The sequence below is a fragment of the Malurus melanocephalus genome, unplaced genomic scaffold (assembly GCF_030028575.1).
Source record: "Malurus melanocephalus ecotype Western Australia unplaced genomic scaffold, MMel_1.1 scaffold_10, whole genome shotgun sequence".
Lineage (NCBI taxonomy): Eukaryota > Metazoa > Chordata > Aves > Passeriformes > Maluridae > Malurus > Malurus melanocephalus.
This window is the reverse complement of record NW_026623242.1, coordinates 491,584-511,842: the sequence shown is the minus strand read 5'-3', so window position 1 is coordinate 511,842 and position 20,259 is coordinate 491,584. Positions and strand designations below refer to the sequence as shown.

The following is a 20,259-nucleotide window of genomic DNA, read 5'->3' as shown; positions in this document are numbered from 1 at the left end:
TATGAATATAGGGGGATCTTTGTATGTGTTATTCAAAGAGCTGATCACTACTTTTGAAAACAAACAAAATGACGACATTATTGGTTTTGAAGCCTTATAAATGTTTAAGAGCTAATGACAGGAGAGAAACCCTTCTATATATACTACCTACTGGAAACACTATTAATCTTCTGTGTTAGTCATTAAATGACCAGTTTGTAACTGAGAATGTAAGTCCCAAAGACTACCCATGACACAAATACCGTGGGAAAAGAATTTGTAATAAAATGGAACACTACATAAGGCCTTGAATAGCTTTATTGAAATCTGTATAAATAAACATGCGCATTTCAAATGTAAACCCAAGTGAACTCAAGTGCAGACAAAATTTTAACCTCTGTCATGCAGGAGGTTAGTTTACATTTAAAAAAAAAAATCTCAAAGCAGCTTTAAAATACCAGGATGAAACACCAGTTTTAATATCAAGGTATAAAGCAAAGCCATGTCCAACATATTTCATTTATATCCTGGTCAAATGCAATTTTTTAAACTTTTTAATGCTAACATAAATAAATAATTTACCAAAATGTGCACTCACAGAGTGAACTTTTATTTACAATACACAATTTATAACCTATTGTATTTGATTAGTTCAAGTGAAGAACATCATACCTTTTGCTTTTTTCTTTTTTAAATTTTAAACAGTGGGACACAAAGCAATTCTCCAGGTAGTAGATATGTGACGTGTGCCCCCACATTTAAGAGCCCCTCTCAAAGGCAGTATTGTATGCAAATCAACAATACATTCTTCCAACTAGATCAATGGGAAAGCAGCAAATCAAAAATGTTTCAAACTGTCACACTTATTTTGGCATCCTGGACCCCTGAACATAGTTAACTGAAATCCAACTCGGAGTTTGTATGCCTAATATACTGTACAGGTTCTGACTTGAACATGCAAATGCCAATTCTCTTATGAGTTACCTTTTCAGATACACTGTAAGGCTATGGTGAATTCCATCAGGAACACACAAAGAAAATTAACAGGCCTACCTTTAAAGTGATTTTGTTAATTAACAATTTAAAGGCAGGTTATATTGGAAAAAATCTCAACTAAGCCTGATACACAGTCATTACTATGGATACAGAATACTATTAACTCTGACCTTAATACAGAGTAGTTTGCAAGCTGTCAAACTACAAAAACTGGGGAGAGAGAACTTATAGCACAATTTAAATTTTGGACTGATACCAGATTAAAATTATGCATGTCTTAGAAGCAAGRTAACAGGAATTATGTCTGCAGAGTAGATTCCAACAAGCAACAATGGATACTTACATTTAATTGAAAACCTTTTTGTTAATGCAGCATGAAATCCAGAACCTGTTCCACAGCAGCAGTAAAATGAACATAATATTCTGGATGTTCCACTATATCACAAAAGGTTAAAACACCTTTTCCAAGCTATTTTTTTCTATTGTGACTGAATTAAAAAAAAAAAAAAACAACAAAAAACAGGGAGAAACAAAAATTTGCTGTTTCAAGAAAACAACTACTTTAGGTAATTATGACATTTTTACTTGTAGTCTGTTGGCAGCCTAAAGAACATGTATATATTCATCCAGAAACTAGACTTGGCAGTAGTATTCTTGCAGTACTAAGAAAGTAAATGTCAGAAGTCCACAGATTTAATATTTTAGTTATTAATTCACATCCAAAACAAAAAAAAAACCAAAACCATAATCCATTAGAACAGCAGCAGAAAACTTAAAAGGGGTTTATTTGTGATTTCCTATATATACCTTGTGAATATGAGATTGTAAATGCATTAGAGACAATTTCTGTTTAAGTTTTTATTGTTTCACTTCAAGTACTGCACATGTTAAAATGTAATAAAGATTTACATTCTATTATCTGAAACTCCCCATCTCAGATTTTTATACTTAATTTGGTGGGCATTTTCACTCTTTCCATCCGTATCCCCAGTAGAGAGTCTCTTTTATGGCTTCTGGTTCTTCCCATCAGTTAGTATGCATACAATTTTCATTTTCTATATCATTATCATTTTCATTGCTGTCTTCATCACTTTCTAGTGGGATGCCTGCGGCAGCTGAAGCACCTTGTTTAGTTTCCCGGTCAAGTGGGAAAAAGCCAGTTCCACTGATTGTGTCCTGTCTCTGGTAGAAGAGCACATACGCTGCTTTGGACTGCAAAAGAGAGTAGTGTAATATGTTCATGAAGCTTCAAACAAAACATTTACAATCCAGGTTATTGTTTTTTTTTACTTTGCTTCCAAGAATACCAGGTAAAATTACAAAGAAATCCAGACCATTTATATGAGTTATTTTTGTATGTTGTAGTAAATCATATTTGGTTCGTACTGTCCTTTGAAAGAACATGAACTACTGCCTACAAATTTAACACAAGTTTCATGGTTTACTCTTCATTTTTCCTGACCTGACAAGAAAACAGCAAAAGTCCCAAATTTGGAAAGATAAAAGATACTTGCCACTATCTGATCCTCGCTTGCAGTGGACACGCTGCTGTCATCAAAGTAGTACCATTTTCCATCATCCTTGTTTTTTGCAAAGGCAGTATCTAGGACAAAAAAGTACAATGTCTCAGGATTTTGTATCTTCATAAATACAATACAATCAGTTATTAGATTCTATTAGGGCCAAACACTTCATATTTAACTAACTAAACCTCACACTTTATATTTAACTTACTAGACCTCACTATTAAACATCTTACATACTTTTTTTGAACGGAGAGCTTAATCACTAACAATACATAGTGAAAAGGACAGACAAAATAAATCCCTCAATTTTTCTCTCTACTTTCAAGGAGAAGCACAATGAACAAAAATACAGACAAACAAAACAAAATCAGTTGCAAGAGTACAGTAGCTCTTATGTTTTCTCTTTTCACAATATGCATAGAYAGAAGATAAAAGAACCTACAATTAACCCTGAGAGCTCATTGCATTTACAGATTTYTGTGTTAAAATACTTGTGAAAGCATTTCAAGATAATGAAAAGAAAAATGTCCCTCAACCATTAAAAAGCACCATTGATTTAAAGAGATCAGTACTTAAATAAAAATCAACATGAAAAGAAAGCTGACATGTAAAATGATGCCACTTGAAATCAACTCACAATGCCCTCCTCCCATTCCTCCATAGTGGTTGGACACAGCAATCAAGTTGTAGCGGCAAGGCCCTGCATTGGGATTAATAAGGAACTCTGACATGTCCAAGTCACTGTTAAAAAACAAAAGAAAACAAAATAAAACAWACAAAACTAAACCCAACCAAAAGTCAGTCATGTTAATAGAATTTTWAACCACTTCACACTTTGGTGGTCTTTACTTTATATTCCCTAGAAAAAACCCACATACATCAGACTACTCTGACGGTGCATCTCTTTCACTCTGTCAGAAGTGGAAAAGGAACGAGCAATCTTCCATATTTTTCTATTATTTTGTCAAGTTTATACTTCTAATGCACAACCATTTTGACATTGGTTTACTCGATCCTCTCATGGAAGGTGAGAACAAACCCATTTAGGCATTTAACATATGCCCATGTCACACTTTTACACTTCCAGCATCAAAATACTTCAGTTTCTTACTTTATTGGAAAGTCAACCAATGTATCCAACTTGTCCCTCATGTATCTGCTGTAGGAAAAGCGCTTTAGATGAACTACCAGTACAGGGGGCAGTGACCACAAGTCCAACTTCTTAGTAGCTTGCTGATGTTCTTTACAGTTTGGACAATACCTAGAAGTAAAAAAAAAAAAAGACAATTTTAAGTAATTGTAGTTTGTATGCATGTTAAAATACATTACCACAAAGAAAGTCAGTAACATGTGAGGAACTGAATGAGCAAAAATTCAACCACACACTTTGATCTTCTGTCACTAATGCCATAGATAACCCTTCCAGTTTAAAACGTGCATGTGTGATCTCAGTGAAGCTCAACATAATTTTAAACACAGAAGTAGCAGGCCCCAATATTGGATTCTCATCTCCTATATCCCTGATCAGATCCCTGTATCCTTAGTTAAAATTCTTGTATTTTATAAAAAAAGATGAAGTGCTATGAAACTAACCATAAAAAGAGCCAAAAATAACAAACAGCTGTGGTTATTTCGAGTTTCCATGTCCAAATTCATCCATTTCCCACCCTATCCCATCTATCATCTAAAACCATGGAACAGTGATCATAGTGAACCTGGAAAAACTAGTTACTAAAAACTTTTGCCTTTTTAGTTGGCAAGTAATAAACAGGCTGTGACTTAGAAATTTCTGTTCCCTGCAATGCATACTTGAATCTTTCAGCAAATAAGGCACAGGGAGGAAGCTAAGTAAGAATGAATGGAAGCAACTCTTCTGTGAAGTAGTCTATGTATATTCTACACTTTGGCATCTAACAACTAAAAATCTAGGGAAAAAAAAGAAAAGAGATGAGCCCTAACTAAAAGACTACACAAGTATCCTTAAATAGCAACATCAGATAATGACAAGGAATAAGGAGAACTGTAAGGGAACGCTGCAACTGAAAATCTGTTTTCCCAGTTGGCTTAGAATATCTAGAATACAAACAGTGCTGGACTAGGGATGATGAACTCTTGTAGATTAGACTTGTGACAACCTAACACATGAAGAAAAATGTGATTAACGACCTCTGGTGAGATGTAGCTAGTAGCAGCTGCTTGACTTCTGCAGTTGTATTTTGTAGTTTAAATACTCTGCTTAAAATGTGCTGCAAAAATGCAAGTGCTTCATCACACCTGAGTTACCTGCTATCTCACGTAATCTATCCAGTGTTGTATATTCTAGCAAACACTCCCCAAAAACTGAGATTTTGTAAGTTAGCCCCCTACCCTTGCACAAGTCCAGGAAAAACTAGCAGACTCTCTTGTGAAACTTAATTCTCTTTAAGGTGTTGATGAAGTATTATTATCTGCTGGAGAACTCCTGGAAAAAAAGGATCTTACGGGAACATGCTATAAATATGAATATTCACATAATATTCTAAATTGTAATTTGGAAAAACCATGGATCAGAATAGAAGGCTCTGCCAAAAACCTAATGGCTAGAACATGAATGAGAGATTCTGTTGACTACAGACATCCCTATCGCATAAACCTGCTGTTTAAGCACATGCCTATTTCATATATCAATGCAAGGCAAGTCACATATTTGCATAAAAAAACTACAACATGCACTAACTTCTCTCATCTCAGAAAGGAGTATTTGTTTAAGCTACTGCACTGAATTTGTCACAATATTATTCATTCACTGTCCATCACAGTCCAAGACTGGAACACCACATGTATTGACCCTTCCTCCTAATTCTGAATGTATTAACTGTCTTCCTTACAAATATAACCTTGGGAAAAATTTTAAATAAGTAATGTGTCAAAACATTTCTAGAATTTTCAACTATGTTTAAGTGTGGTTTTGATTAATTTTGAGAAATACACCATAGGACATAATTTTTGATTTTTTGCGCTTACCATGGGTCTTCAGCACCTAATTTTTCCTTTGTTGTGAACAGCTCAATGCAATCTTTTAATTTCACAAAAGGCTTTTTGGGAGGCTTATATTCCACACTTTCATGTTTTTCAAAATCCTAAAGAGAAGTATTTCTTGAGTTAAGAGAACAAATGAAACAAAACTCATTTTAGTGATGTCGTCTTACTACAAACAGTAACTACAAAGCTCCTATATATGGAAAAACTGACCAGAAACCATTCAAGTACAAAGTTTCCACAGCTTCAGATGTACTTACAAGTTCATAAGCCTCAGGTTTGCCAATTACTTGGATGTATATATACAAAGTTTATTTAGGACAACATATTTACTAAGAATAATGTGAAAAAAAAAGTATTTACTACTTCTTGTGAAGACTCACAATCTCTTATGTCACACTAATTAAGTTCCATTTTTTACATTTAATTTTTATTTGTGCTGGATAAGGGAGCAACATATACAGCTTACCTCTGCTGCACTATCATCAAAATATCTCTTCTTCAATTCAGGATCCCAATCCAAAGCAAGGAAAGATCTTTCTAAGATTAAAAAAAAAATGTTGTCTTTTAATATTATTTCTTGTTTTACATGAAATTGTATTAATGTCAGGCAAACACTCTTTTATAAAAATTAAAGAATAAATTAAAGAATAAATTAAACAATGCTATCATGAATTTAATGCCAAAAAAATGAGGCACATAAAAATTCTGCATTTCTAACAGTCAATTACAATAAAAAATATTTATCTACACAGAATTTACTATTTTAAAGAAAAATACATCAAACAGCACACAAAGAAAATGAAACATGGAGTCAGAAAAGAGGGTCAGAATTAAATGTTGCCCAATCTGTTCCCCACGACTTACCATCAAGCCTAGGTTGCCTATCATCAAATCTAATATGCCTGGTATCATCTTTGATGTAGTTAATGTCAGTATTGCCTAAATTATTGAACTGGAATGTAAACAATCGCTTTTTGTGTCCCGTGAGTGGTTGACCTTTGCAAGTATCCTCAGTACATAATCCATTTTCAGAGTCATTGTCACCCCCAACTGAGTCTTCTGACTGGCTGTTTTCATTCTCTGAGGGAAGTTCCTGATCCTGGCTGGATTCATCATCTTGCTCATCTGTCTCCATTTCACCTAAAGCAATCGGAACAAGAGGAAGAAATGAGGCAGAATGACAAAAACTGAAAGACATTAGAGCATTAACTTCTATTCCAAATTCAACACCAAATACTAAAGAAGTTTAGATATCCCAGACTTACTTGGAGAGCCTTCTTCATGTATTCCATTTGGGCCATTACCATTGATACCATGGTCCTTACAGCAATGCAGGGAGCCTTCAGTGTCTTCACTTTCAGTACATGTTTTTACGTATCGGCTAAATATAACACGTCAAAGCAACAGTTAGAAGCASTGTATTGTTAAATAATTTACAAGTAATTAAATTGTTACAGCAAGTATTGTCTCTCTGCACTCCTGATTTACTGAAATTATCTGTTTTACAGCCAAATATGTCTACCATTACAAGCACATATGAAAACCTACACCTATGTAACTATATGTTTGACAGCTACATGATCTTAAAGGACTCAATTCTTGGTCTCAGTCTCTGTCCAGAAATAATTTCTTTAACTGTTCGTTACTCATATTACAGAGAAACATCAAAAGAAAAAGAAGCATAAATTTAAATTGGAGGTTGTATGATTCTGATTTCTTCTACRTAATTACACTAATTCTAGCTGAGTTTCAGAAAGCGTCTACTGTGTACTTTTRCAACATACATTAGTATATAAACTTGAACAGTAGATACAGGAGGTATAACCATAGAATAATAATTGGAAAATATTCCCAATTTATGAAGACCTAACAAACAGCTAAGCATACAAGAGAATTATTAAAAATACAGATTGATTCTCTACCGTCTTTTCAAATACTTTCTGGATGAGGTCATGCAAAAAACCAAAATCTACACTAGTGGCTAAAATTTTATATCTAATAAATATTTAACAGAAAGCAAATAAAATCTAAGCAGTTTGTTAGAAATGCACGTGAAAGTAAGTGCGTACTGATTCCAACTATTAGCATTACTCTTAACAAACTAATTTTTCTTTAAACAATAAACTTACCACATTCTTAGCAGCAGCAGGTTATACAGTTTATCTTCAGTATTGTTTCTAGGCACTGCTATGAGAAAAGGTTGACCAAATAGTAAAGAACCACTATGGCTGTAGCTAGTGTGCCTGCACTTTTCCCTTAAACAAACAGGAATTATGACTTGTTCCGTATCTTCTGTTCTATTGATGGCAATTTCAAATCTAGAAGAAAAACAAAGAACAGAAATACAAAGAAGAACTGTAATGGAAAAGGCTATAAAGGGGAAAAATAAAAAAAAATAATATCCTCTCCCAGTTTCATCTTTATCTGATGTCTTGGTTTTAATCTTTTGCAAATAATGAAACAAACTGCAAAGAGACACAAAATACGTTATCTGCACTTACACATAAATGTCATCACGTTCCATWATACTACTTAGATTTTCATCCATGCCAAATATCCTGTGGAACCTGTGATTGTATATATCTGTAACAATCATCTGAAAAGAAAATGGAGCATACATTGTTAAATAATGTTAATACACATTAAAATGTTCATTGTGCTTTATGTAAGAAATCACTCTTACCTTATCTGCAGGAACACCAGACAAAGCCGACAATGCTGTGCAAAGATCCAATATATTTCCAATTTTGGGAACAACTACTTTATACTAAAAAGTAAAATATAATTTTAATTACTTAAGAGAAGGAATATACATCAGGAAAAAACCCAAACAACACATGTTCAGTGCATTTCACATCTTTCTTTCATCTTTTTGAACTTCAAGTGTAAAGTATGTAATTCAACTAACACAAATTCCAAAAGCTGCTTAAAATGTACTAATCTGCACAACTTTACTCTGCAAACACACACACACACCCTGAATACTTCACTTATTAGTTTATACGATGCTTGTTTTAACATTATTTTACTTTCTCCRTAAGAAGACTAACAGTATGAATTATTTGGATTTGTATTTCAACAGCACCTACTTATTTTAGCATTTAAATAGTATACATGCTATCGAARAGATTATTAAATTTGGAATACAACACAAGTGGGAAAGTAAGTATTACTGGGGAAAACAAGCAATGGCAGGCCACAGATTCTCATTTTGCATGCAGAGAGAACCGGATGATTAAAGTCAACGAAAACCTCTCTATGGCCTCCCTTAGTGCAGTGCATCTGCAGCTTGTAATAAAACGCCACACAGAGCTCCTACCTGTTATGTGCATAATAAGGACAAGATTTATTAGAAATAAGGTATTACAACTTTGTAATTAATTGCCAAGTATAGCATGCTATGTCCTTTAGTTTTACAGTTATTTAGACTTCACAAAAATTCTACTTAACTTATGCTCTTCCCAAATGATTAATTCCAGCATAACCATCTCACATCATAAAAGTCATCTTCAGCTACTTCAGTAGTTCTCAACTGCTTTGTGTCCCCTGCGCAACTACAGTGTGTCCCCTAGTTTCACAATTAAATTTCTACCAGGCTCATCTCCCATTAGTTAACACATGTGCCTTCAGCTTTGACTTCCCTAACTCCTACTGCCCTTGAAAACCCTCTCTTCTCTCACTTTCCTCCTTATGGTACTCTGATTTCAGGTGTTAAGAGCCTTTTTGGATGTCTGCATAACTGCCTGTATGGTATTTATTTCACCTATCCTCACTTATTCCTATAAAGGTACAATTAGAACCATTTAATCATGACTTGATTATCATAACTTTATGTACATTTCTAATGACATTCTAAGGTSTGTAATACCATCCTCTCTAAAAACAGCAAAAGAGATGCTCTTCACAAAGAAATATCATCTGAAATTTTTTCTTTTCACTATTAGGTGAGAACACAGAAGAATTCAGGATTAATCAAATATGCTGATTTTGTATTTATTATATAAAYGTATTTAGTCATGGGGTTTCTTTTTCCACCACTTACTACAAATATTTGCCTTTTGTGATTAAGAAATCAAGAAATTGTCTGGATTAAGTGTATAAATATTTTTATAACCATAAAAAATCATTATAACAGCACCCAAAAAAATTGTCAGCATACATTTTAAAGATTAAGAAGTCTTATTAACACAATCATAAAGAAATTACCAAGTCTCTCTTGAAACTGACAGATACATAAGGTACACAAAGTCTTCCTCAGGTATSTATAGTCTACCCCACTTTCCTAAGTGAGACTTCAGAAAACACACCAGAAAACTAAAACTTGTTGGATTTGCTTATAAATTTATACTGTGTAAAAGAACTTGGGCTCATTGTCAATGTCACAAGAATCATGGTGTTCGTACACAAACTAAGCCACTTACCTGCATAGGCTTTGCAAGTGGATCTGTTCTAACTAAATAAACTTCCAAAGTGCGTTCTTTTTTCATGGGTAATGGAAGTGTCAAGTAACAAAAGGGATCAAAAGTTACAGATATCTTAGCACATTCAGGACAAACTAGGGTAGATTTAAAAAGGCCATGAAATATATCTACAATGATGGAATCATTTCTCTTTAAATGGTTTTCCCAGGCTTCTTCAGCAACCACCTGTAAGTAAAGCATGATTTGGGTTATGACAAAGTAGTAGGAAATGAATAATGAGAATTATTAGTAAAATTTATTGACAGGACATTTTCACTAACCACTAAACACAGACATCTCATTCCAAAGGACCCATAAGGAATTTTACTACTATCAGGGTCACAGGTGAAAAGATGTATGCTTTTCCTAGGATACAGATTCCGTTAGTGRTAGTACAGAGTCTGAGCAACTTCCAAGTAGCTTGGGGAAAGACAAAAGCAGATACACCTAAAAATTCCATCTGAATTAACTCATAACATTGTACTCATAACAAAAGAGGAGTTTCCCTAAAGTAAGAATACTGGAGAGAGACAGAATGCTGCATACTGCAGATACAAAAATAAAAGGACAACAGAATGGGAATTGCTTTTCCAACTGAACTCAGCATTGAATTGAACAAGAAGGTCTTAATGAAGCCTTAAAAAAGGCCTTAGCAYACTCCCATCCCCCCTCATTATAATAATAAACAGAAATAAATTAAAAAATAAACAGAAATGTACACAGGTTCTCAAAGAAGATCTCAGTTTTAAGGTCTTGTCCTATTTTCTGAAATGTCTTCAGAAAAAGCCCCAGATCATCAGTTTCCCAGCCTTCCAGCGCATAATCATGCAGAAGGCATCTTAGAAGGCATCTTACAACATACAGATTTGACTAAAAGGAAGATGATCAGGCCCAAAACCCCTACCTTGTCTGGTCTCCCATCTGCATCCTTTAACTGAATGTAAGGCTTTTTCCTAATTCTATTCAAATCCTCATGTAAACCATCCAAGAGAAAAGCCAGTAGCTCTTGACAATCTTGTTGCTGATAACCAGAAAACTGTGGTGCAAATCGTCCCACTTGTGTCTAAAAAAATAAATACAAATATTTCTGGTACCTTAATTGTTAGGGAGAGTAGATACTTATGAGATGCTACAGCAGCACAGTGAAAAGRTAAAACTTGTAACAGGTAAGCCTTCCAATGGAGACAGGAAGTCACAACTAATTCTCAAAGACCAAAGCACAAARACACTGAAATATACATCCAAGTGTTTTAACAGTTCAATGGATGGACTGCGTAACGATAATAATTCAAATTCTTCTTTTTTCATATTTCTGTAAGTTTTGAATACTAAAAAGTACAAAACCTAAACTGAGAATGCACATTCAATAAAAGTTCCCTACCTTAAATGCTCTTGGGGTAACATAGCTGTATTTTCCTGACCACATCTGTTTGATAAGCTCAGCATAAGATTTTGCTATTTCACCTCGCATTCCTAAAGGATTGTCAAAATTCAGCTCTTCTTGGTATTTATCATTGAGGAAATACTCTGTAAGAGGAGGTGTGTTGCTCAGACACTGCAAATAAAAATACAGACTTTTTAGAACAGTGATTTGAATCAATTCTAAACAAAGAATGTTTAAATTTTGTTAAAGCAGCCATGAACTGTAATGTCTAGTGCCCACAAGGAAGAGTGACAAAACCCTAAACAATCTTTTCCAGAAGCAAATAATGGTTTCAAACCAAGACTGGCTGCAGCTGTCATAACAAGTTATGCACAGATAATATTTGTCAAGAGCATTACGTCAAAATTCATAAAACAGAGTAGTACAACCAACCACAGCATGACAATGTAATTTGTATCAAGATTTAAAACAAACAAAAAAAGGTGTTCCTTGAGATATGAATGATAGCTTCATTAAACTTGTAAAAGTTGTAATAGTACACAAAGTGGAGAGTGCATATACACCTCGAGATAAGAACCAGCAGGGTTTATTAACTGAAATTATACCATATTCAGAGCAACATTTGAAAAAAAAAAGATGTATTTTGGCAGGGGAGAGAAGGTGAGGATGCTTGCCCTTTTCCTTCTCTTGTTAACATCAGCTTACGGATGCTGTTGGAGACAGCAATCTATGCTAGAGGGACTAGATTTTGAATCACAAGGCTGCAGACCTTCCTCTGTTCTCTTAAATTTTGTGATGCTGTTTAGAGCCAAAATTAGTCCAAGAAAAGCAAGTACATTGTTTTACACTGAAATAATCACTTATCCTCTGTACCAGTTTGTCTATTCCCGTAGCACGTGGAGATGGCTGGATGCAATCACCGAAACACAACTTAGAATTTCACTTCGAATTTTTGTGTGCTACTCTTCACACTCCTTTAAACACAAACAATTCCATCACTCAGGAATGATCCCCATGCCATRCCTTAGTATATATTCTTAACAGAGTTTGTTCATTAAATATTCTAAGTCTTTCTGCATTCTTTYCTCTATTAAAAGATTTGAAGAAAGGTCAAGTATTTCACCAGTCTCATCTGCCTCTTGGCAAACAAGAGGAAGAGTTCCACTTATGCTACTGCATAAGACATAAGATTTAGACTGGAAGAATCRCAACTTTACTGAGCAGGGCAACAAAAAGTTATTCCTATGTCTGCCTACCATACCTGTGCAATATTACAAAGCAAAACCAGTCACATGCTGTAGAGAGCTGAGTTTCATGCCTATATCAAACTCCTTCCTTTCTCTTCCTCCTTACCTAAAGCTTTCAGGATCTGTCAACACTGAAAAAAAAAAAATTCCTGGTATTACAGACCCTTTTGTACACTCAGGGTTGAAGAAATCTCAGTTTTCTCTTGCTAGATGGCAAAGAGCTTTTACTTCCAGTAGTGGCGATCCCAGCTCCCCCTACCTCACACGTCTTCTGTATTATTTTTGGGCTGGTTTAGGAGATGAAATCAGTTCAACGGTTTAGCTTAGTGTGAGGAATGTCCAATGCAAGGAATTTAACAATGCAAAAATGGTATATTTTTCTACTGGTCTTTCTATGTTAGTCAAGCACAACACAATCTGCCGACAAGGTGTATTTCACAAAAGAAAAAGTTCATCTGTTTCTAGTTTTTATCTGATAAACTGTTTTTGTCACTTTCTCAGAATATTAATATTTGTATGTGTAAGTCAGGAAGATTACTACACTTAACTTTGACATAGTTTTCTAAAATATCAGATACCACAATTTTTGAAGGAGTAGCTRCTAAAGGAGCTAATGAAGTAGGCTACATACCCACTGATCTTTTCAACATAATTGACAAATCTAAATGATTACAAACATGTTTACTCTTTGAAAAGGTTGCCAATGGAGAATTACTTAGGATCATGATTAAAGTCAGAGAAAAAAAAAAAGCAACCAAAAGCCAATTTGAAAGGAAGCCTATGTTCTTATGTCCTCATGTGATATCTTGTAGGTTACCAAGGATGCCTAATGGAAATAGTCTATTAGAACCATGATAATCTACTACACAGTGATCAGATTTACACATCCTGTGCAACCTAGTGATTCAGGATTTTGTTTGTTTCAAAATACAGATAGTAAGTAAACTAAAAGTATACCAACAGATGAAGAGTAATAGCAAAAAAGCCAAACAAACACAGTAAAACTATGGAAAATTGTTTGTGAACGAAAGAGTTAACAGAATGGCACTTCATTTCAGGTACTGCAGTCTACAAATCTTCTTTAACCAACAAAATTTCTGTYAAGTTCTCTGAACCCAAATCGGTCATTTAGCAAAAAGAGCATGTATGGAAAAAGGAAGTATGGAACAGAAGGTTGAAACTCCAAGAGAGAAACCACGGGAGAGAGGATTAGTTGCCAGCATGACAAAGGTTAACACTGAAATCATACTTCCATGTTCATATTAATAACTTGGAAAAAAGTTATTAAGATGTACAGGAAAATGAAAAAGAAAAAAATATTTTTAGTGTTATGTATACATACAGATATATATACACATCTCAATGCTGCAATCTCACTGGAATACTGCGTACAATACTAGACTATGACAATGCCAGCAAGTCTACCTGTCCTATGAAACCTTCATTAAGAGGGACRTAATAAAAGCAGTAATGCCATACTCTTCCAAATCCATGCAATTTAAATATGGAACAATTCTGACATAAGAGTCTGCACAGACTTAATACTTAATTAATAAAAAGAAAAAAAAAGAATTATGAAAGAGGGCCACCAAGACAGTCAGTGGCCTAGAAGCACTTGCCCTGTGAGAATAGGCTGCAGAAGAGACTGTTTCAGGGAGGCCCAAAAGCAGCCTTCTAGTACCAATAAAGAAGTTAAGGACAAGATTGAATCAGGCTCTTCACAGTGGCACATATTAGAAGGAAAAGAAGCAGTGGGCATCAGTTGAAACATGAGAGGTTAAGAATGTAAGGAAAAAGGTTTTCACTGTAAGAACAGTCAAGCAGTGGAACTAAGAGGCTCTACCTTCTTGGAGGTTTTCAAGATCCAACTGGATAAAGCCCTGGGCAACCTGTTCTGACCTCAGAGCCAACCTTCCTTTGAGCAGRAGGTTACACCAGAAACCTCCTGAAGTTCCACGAATCATCCTATAATCCTAAGGGAACAAGGAAACATTTCTTCACATTCCATATGGAATATTACACAAAAGCAATGATAAAAATAAAATTCCAAAATAAAGAAAATATCACTAACTATCATGCCAGTGAACTGGGGAAATGAGAAGGAGACACTAGGATCACAAATTGAGATACTGAAAATTGAATATTCCTCTAAGTGTACTAGTTCTTCAGCTTCAGATGCTACTTACTAAGAATTTTATGCAAGGGACATTGCAATTTCATATTTCAGCGTTCTAATAAAAGACCAAGAGCTGCTGGACTGAAAGGAAGATCCAAGTCATAGGAGAAAAAGTGATTTATATGGATCTATTCTGTTTTCATCTGTTTGCCATCAGACATGGCAAAAAACACTCAGTGAATACATTCCTTAATCCAAACTCCACATGCCTATGGCAAATGAAACAGAGCAATAATTTCAGGTACTAGTGAAGTATGCCATCTCTTTTCTAGATAAACTCACAGCCTTAAGTAACTGTAGAGGTAATATTATTCAGCTTTCTGAAGAAAGAAAACTTCTGAAATACCCATTGCAAAGCTTGCTCTGAAGTTAGGTGTATATAATCAAACTTACGGTAAAAAGCCATAAAAATAAAAATGTTAGAAAAAAAATGTTTCTAATGAAAGCATTTACTTTCTTTCTCCTCCTATTTTTTAATCACAAAAATATAAATTTGAAATTTTTATGTTTTCATTGTAAAAGAAAAAAAAAACACCAAACAATCACACTTGATGAAAATATTAAACATTCAAACTCTTCGTCTATTTCTTAGATCTTTCTGGAGATGTTTAAAAGCAATTTCCCACTTCAACATGACAATAGCTTGGAAGTGACTGACCTTGACCCTTGGTTTTTCTATGTATAACCTAACAGCAAAGACTTAGCAGGACAGTTATGAATATGCGTAACATTAGATATAATCTCAAGATGCTTCAAAGGAAGACATAAAAGTACAATTMATCCTCTGAATTCTGTCCTGGAGGAGACAAAAYATACAAGCACACAAATGTTTGCTCCCAAGTCATTGGCCTTACAGGACTTAATCTGTATGGTTATGCAGTGCAGATATAACCTTCAGGCTATAACCATGCAACACTACTCAGTGTATTGTACCTCTGCACCCAAGTTAGCTTGCAGTAAGAGGTTTCCCTGCAATCAGTTGTACTTATTTAAGAGGGTCAGCAATGAAGTGCTGGCCAACAGAGCTCTCATCTCTAGTATCCCACCAAAGTAGAAAGTAATACTTGGAAAACATCCACAGGTGGCAGCACAGCAATGCTTAACAAGACTCTTAGTTTTCTAATGTATTTTGAGCTTAGAACATAGCTATGTACATAAGTGAACGTGAATGAAACACCTGCTGGCAAATCCTATTTTTTTTTTAATATGGGTTCAAGCATCCACAATAAAATCTGTATCAGAAAATCCACATGCTCTCTTTTGTCTTTACTGATTTATTTCATGCTTGGATCTGCAAAAGCAGACATTGAGGCCTAATTAATAAAAATCTAGCCATAGGTGTTTGCACTGAAATAAAATAAATACTTGGAATAATTCCTTTGAAAGAATCTGGAAAAACTACACRAAAGTTCCAATGCAACCAAAATAAGAAATAATACTGAATTATTCTTTTATTAAAATTAAGGAATGGTGATAGGAGAACAGCACTAGGGAGATATACAGTGGTATTTTAACCTTCTTGGCCTTACTCTAATTCAGCTTGCAGCTGCTTGTGGTCCCACAGAGGCTCTTTTCATCACCTGTCCTCCAGTTGTTCTGAGATTTTTAACACTGAAAACCCGTACTTGGAAAGGCAAAGGTCTCTTTACAGTAATCACTTGGAAGGATGAAGAAGMAAGCCTAACCTTACCTATAGATTGAAGAACTACTAAAGAACTTGCAAAAAAATATAAGACATTGCCAGGATTTTCACATTTCTTCCTAGTATGTTTACAGGGCAAGAACCTTCAGACAAGTTTGCCAGACTCAGGAGATGAAGCTATGTGAAGGAATTGTCCCTCTTCTTCAAGGAACATTGGTAATAGCTCTGATGCAAACCATCTTCACTGCACAGGACTTAAGACAAAAGAGAAGTTGTGTGAGAAATGTGATGTTTTCTGAAGCAGAAATGGCTCTTGTGTGAGCACTCAGTGGCCTCAATGCTCCCTGGACACAATGCTTTCTCAGATATCTGAGAAAAGTGGAATCAGCTGGAAAACAGATAAATTGAACCCTGCTTCTGCTGGAGAAAGCTACACTGATCACACTCAGTGCAAACTACATGGAAGGGATAAAATCAGAGCTTTTGATACATWAATGAAATTGAAAATATTTTGGAGCCCAGTACTCTGCAGTAAACTATTCTGTTTAAAGAAAACAGATTTGTCCTGRTAACACATGCACCCATGTGTTAGCGCAATTGTGAAGGAATACACCTTAGGAAGATAGTAAGCTAAAGCAGGTGACCAAAGCAGATCAGAGATTCACAGAATAGTTAAAGTTGGAAGGAATCACTACAGATTCTCTAGTCCAACTCACTTGCTCAAAGACAGCTCACCTATAGCAGGTTACTTGGGACTTTGTTCACTTCGGTTTTAAGCATCTTCATGGATGGAGGCTTCGCAGTTTTTCTGAAAAATCTATTCCACTGTTTGATAAACCCCATTTTAAAACAAAAATTTAAGAATTGCATATGCTTTTGGATCGTGCCCATTGTCTCTTCTCCTTTCCGTAGGCACTACTGGGAAGAGCTTGGCTCAGCTTTTTTGTACTTTTCTCCATCAGATGCTTCCAAAAAATGGTAAAATCACTTTAGAGTCTTCTACAGGCTGAATGGCACCAGCTCTCTCCCTCTCCACGCAGGTCAGATACTGCAATCTTTGATCACCTGTGTGGTCTCTCACTGGGCTTGCTCCAGTGTATCCCTATCTCTCTGGGGAGCTCAGAAGTGAACTCAAAATTTTGGGGGTGTSTCTCCCATGCTGAGTGGAAGGAAAGGTTCACCTCTTTCAGCCTACTAGCAATATTTAGTGCAACCCAGGATGCTGTAGTCTGCCTTGGCCACAGAAACATACTGCTGGCTCATGTTCAGCTTTTTRTCCAGCAGGATCCTGGGTGCTTCTCTGACAAACTGCCTTCCATCCAGATGCTGACCCCCTACCCCAGTGTGTTTTTTTTCATGGGATTGTTCCTCCCCCCGTGCAGGGCTCTGCATTTYCTTTGATTGGCTGGGGTCCCTCTGACTTGCAGCACAGTCATCTGGTATAGCAGCTTCTCATTGCAGATCTATGTGATCTCTAATTTTGCTGAGGGTGTACTCTGCTCCATCATCCAGATCAACGGGTAGAGCACCCAATATTCCCAAGCAGAATTCCCTAGTTTGCCATCTATATACTATCTGAGCCCATCTTTTCATTGCTTCCAAGATTAATAATCCAATGTCACTCCAATAAAAGTAGGAGGTGAAATTAAAACAAATTAGAAAAGTGAAATGCATGCTTTCTGTGTAACTGAAAAAGATGCAAGTGGCAGCAAGAAGAAGAATGCAGCCTGTGAGTGCATTAAGAACACATCATACTTYCATCAAAAAGCACTTCCATGGATTTCTTAGAAAACATTAAACTCAGAACAGTATTTTCTTTGAGAGATACAATATGTGAAATTGAAAAACACTTTACATTTCCTTCCTAAGAAAGCTGCCAAATAATGCATCTGAAAAGGACATCTTCAAGGACATATTAAAGGTACCAAGCCAAACTAAAAGCTGCACTGCTCAATAAACACCTCATTTTCTTACCCAGAGCACTGTCTTGTTAATCAGCAAACCTGTATTTATTAATTTACACTACAGTTTATCAGAAATTACTTGAACACTGAATTCTCTAGATGTAATTGAAAGCGATGAAGTCAAAGCTTTTACAATTTCTAATGCAGACCTCAGAATTAAATCAATTTAACACAATGGGATAATGATGTGACCTGTAACAAATTTGTTACGCTGTATAAGATTCCTAAAAGCAACAACCCATGCTTAGAATTCTCACCTAAAAGGTTACTTTTAAACTACATCTATGCAAATTCATGTATAGTTTAATAAATGTTTGCATAAGTAATAAGTATTATCCTTGTTTTTAATCAGTATAACTTGATGAACAGTGTAGCATCATAAAAAAAAAATTCACTATGTAACAAGAGTATTCTTTTAATTCAAGTTTTAAAAGATAATACTGGTTGACACGCTGGACGAAAACATAATCTTTTTTTYCCTTTACAACAGCATAATGATGCAATTCAGTAATCAAGAGAGCTTATGTGTAGCATTTTTATTTAGAGTGGACACTGCAAATTGTGCGTCCTTCCCCTTTTCAGCTTAGCTATCTTTCRTGTAGCATGCTAGAAAAAATACTTAATTACTTCCTGCACTGTTCAACTTCTCTTCAAGTATCCTCATAAAAAGACTTTTAGAAACAAGAATAAGTTTAATTTTATGCATACCTTGCATCAGTAAGTATGGAATAAGCATGGAACAACCCTATATACCACTAACAGGGGGGTGCTGACTGGCCAGAAAGCAGCTTCACATTACATGACCCAGTGGTCCTTTTCTGTCTGGAAATGTGATCCAGCTGTTCACCCCCATGGGAAAGGTATCCTGCTGCACTGGGCTATATTAGCAACTGTAGTCAGAGGCAAAGGGGAGCAAATCTTCCCCTCTATGGAACCTATGGGACTTCTGCAGGAGTACTTTCCTGTTTAGGGCTCTCAAGGGTAAGAAAGAACAGAGAAGTGATACTAACATGGTCAGGGGGCTGGAGAACGATATACAAGGAAAGGCAGAGCTGTATGCATTAGTCTGACATGAAGAAGACAAGACTAAGAGGAGAGCTTGGGGTTCTCTGCAGCTACCTAACAGGAGGCTACAGAAAAGTAAGGCAAAATTCTCAATGAAATAGAATAGAAAAATCTACACACACYATGAAATTCTGGAACATTTCTTTTGAACAAATTTCAGCTATTTTATAAACTTAGCTTACAAATGTACTTGAAATTCCTTTTTTACYCGCACAGGCTAAAGAAGGAATAAAACATTTGGATTGTGGATTTTTTTTTTATTTTTTAAAAATTTTACCAWAGAAATCACAAACATATGCCAAAAATCCTTGTAATGACAAAGGAGGATAACAACTCTGTAGCACRCTTGGTTAAGATCTAGTATTTTTATACTCAGCAGAGAAATATGTGAACAAGAACTTAAATACGTTACAGTTTTTTAACAAAAGACTGCGCCAATGACAAAAAGCGGGTTCCAGAACGAAATAAAACCAAATGCAACTACTAGTTCTGATCACTAACTATCCTACAACTGCAAATGCCATTCAAAACTGAAACACTCCGGTTTCTTCATCTTGGTAGAGTAATAGTAGATATATTAGTATTTCTCTTGAATTCATAACAAAGAAACAAGCTACAACATTCTTGTAAAATACCTCATCCATGAAATAGCAGCTATTCAGAGAGCAAAGGTCATAGGGAAGTATTTTCCAAGSTTCCTGCATGTTAACCTGAGCACTAAAAGTACCTATTGAGACAGAAATACAGGCCAAGGAATCTATCAGTCATCTACTTTATGACACTTTTTTCAGTACTACAA

At 35.3% G+C, this 20,259-nt stretch overlaps 1 protein-coding gene across 4 annotated transcripts in view; it reads right to left on the bottom strand.

Moving 5' to 3' along the window:
- Positions 1–261: 261 nt before the first annotated feature.
- Positions 262–20,259, bottom strand: part of USP15 (ubiquitin specific peptidase 15) — a 59,369-nt gene continuing 39,371 nt past the window's right edge. For 2 of the 4 annotated variants that reach the window (XM_057376902.1, XM_057376911.1), the window contains 14 exons: positions 11,364–11,537; positions 10,887–11,045; positions 9,944–10,168; positions 8,206–8,289; positions 8,024–8,118; positions 7,652–7,840; positions 6,788–6,903; positions 6,387–6,662; positions 5,989–6,059; positions 5,505–5,620; positions 3,613–3,762; positions 3,139–3,242; positions 2,490–2,578; positions 262–2,187 (listed from right to left, as the gene is read on the bottom strand). In XM_057376902.1, the coding sequence (XP_057232885.1) occupies positions 2,002–2,187; positions 2,490–2,578; positions 3,139–3,242; positions 3,613–3,762; positions 5,505–5,620; positions 5,989–6,059; positions 6,387–6,662; positions 6,788–6,903; positions 7,652–7,840; positions 8,024–8,118; positions 8,206–8,289; positions 9,944–10,168; positions 10,887–11,045; positions 11,364–11,537 (2,034 nt within the window). In that variant the 3' untranslated portion in view covers positions 262–2,001. Of the gene's footprint in view, positions 2,188–2,489; positions 2,579–3,138; positions 3,243–3,612; positions 3,763–5,504; positions 5,637–5,988; positions 6,060–6,386; positions 6,663–6,787; positions 6,904–7,651; positions 7,841–8,023; positions 8,119–8,205; positions 8,290–9,943; positions 10,169–10,886; positions 11,046–11,363; positions 11,538–14,456; positions 14,587–20,259 lie in introns of those variants that run through there. The other 2 variants (XM_057376919.1, XM_057376927.1) reach the window with 2 other exon arrangements.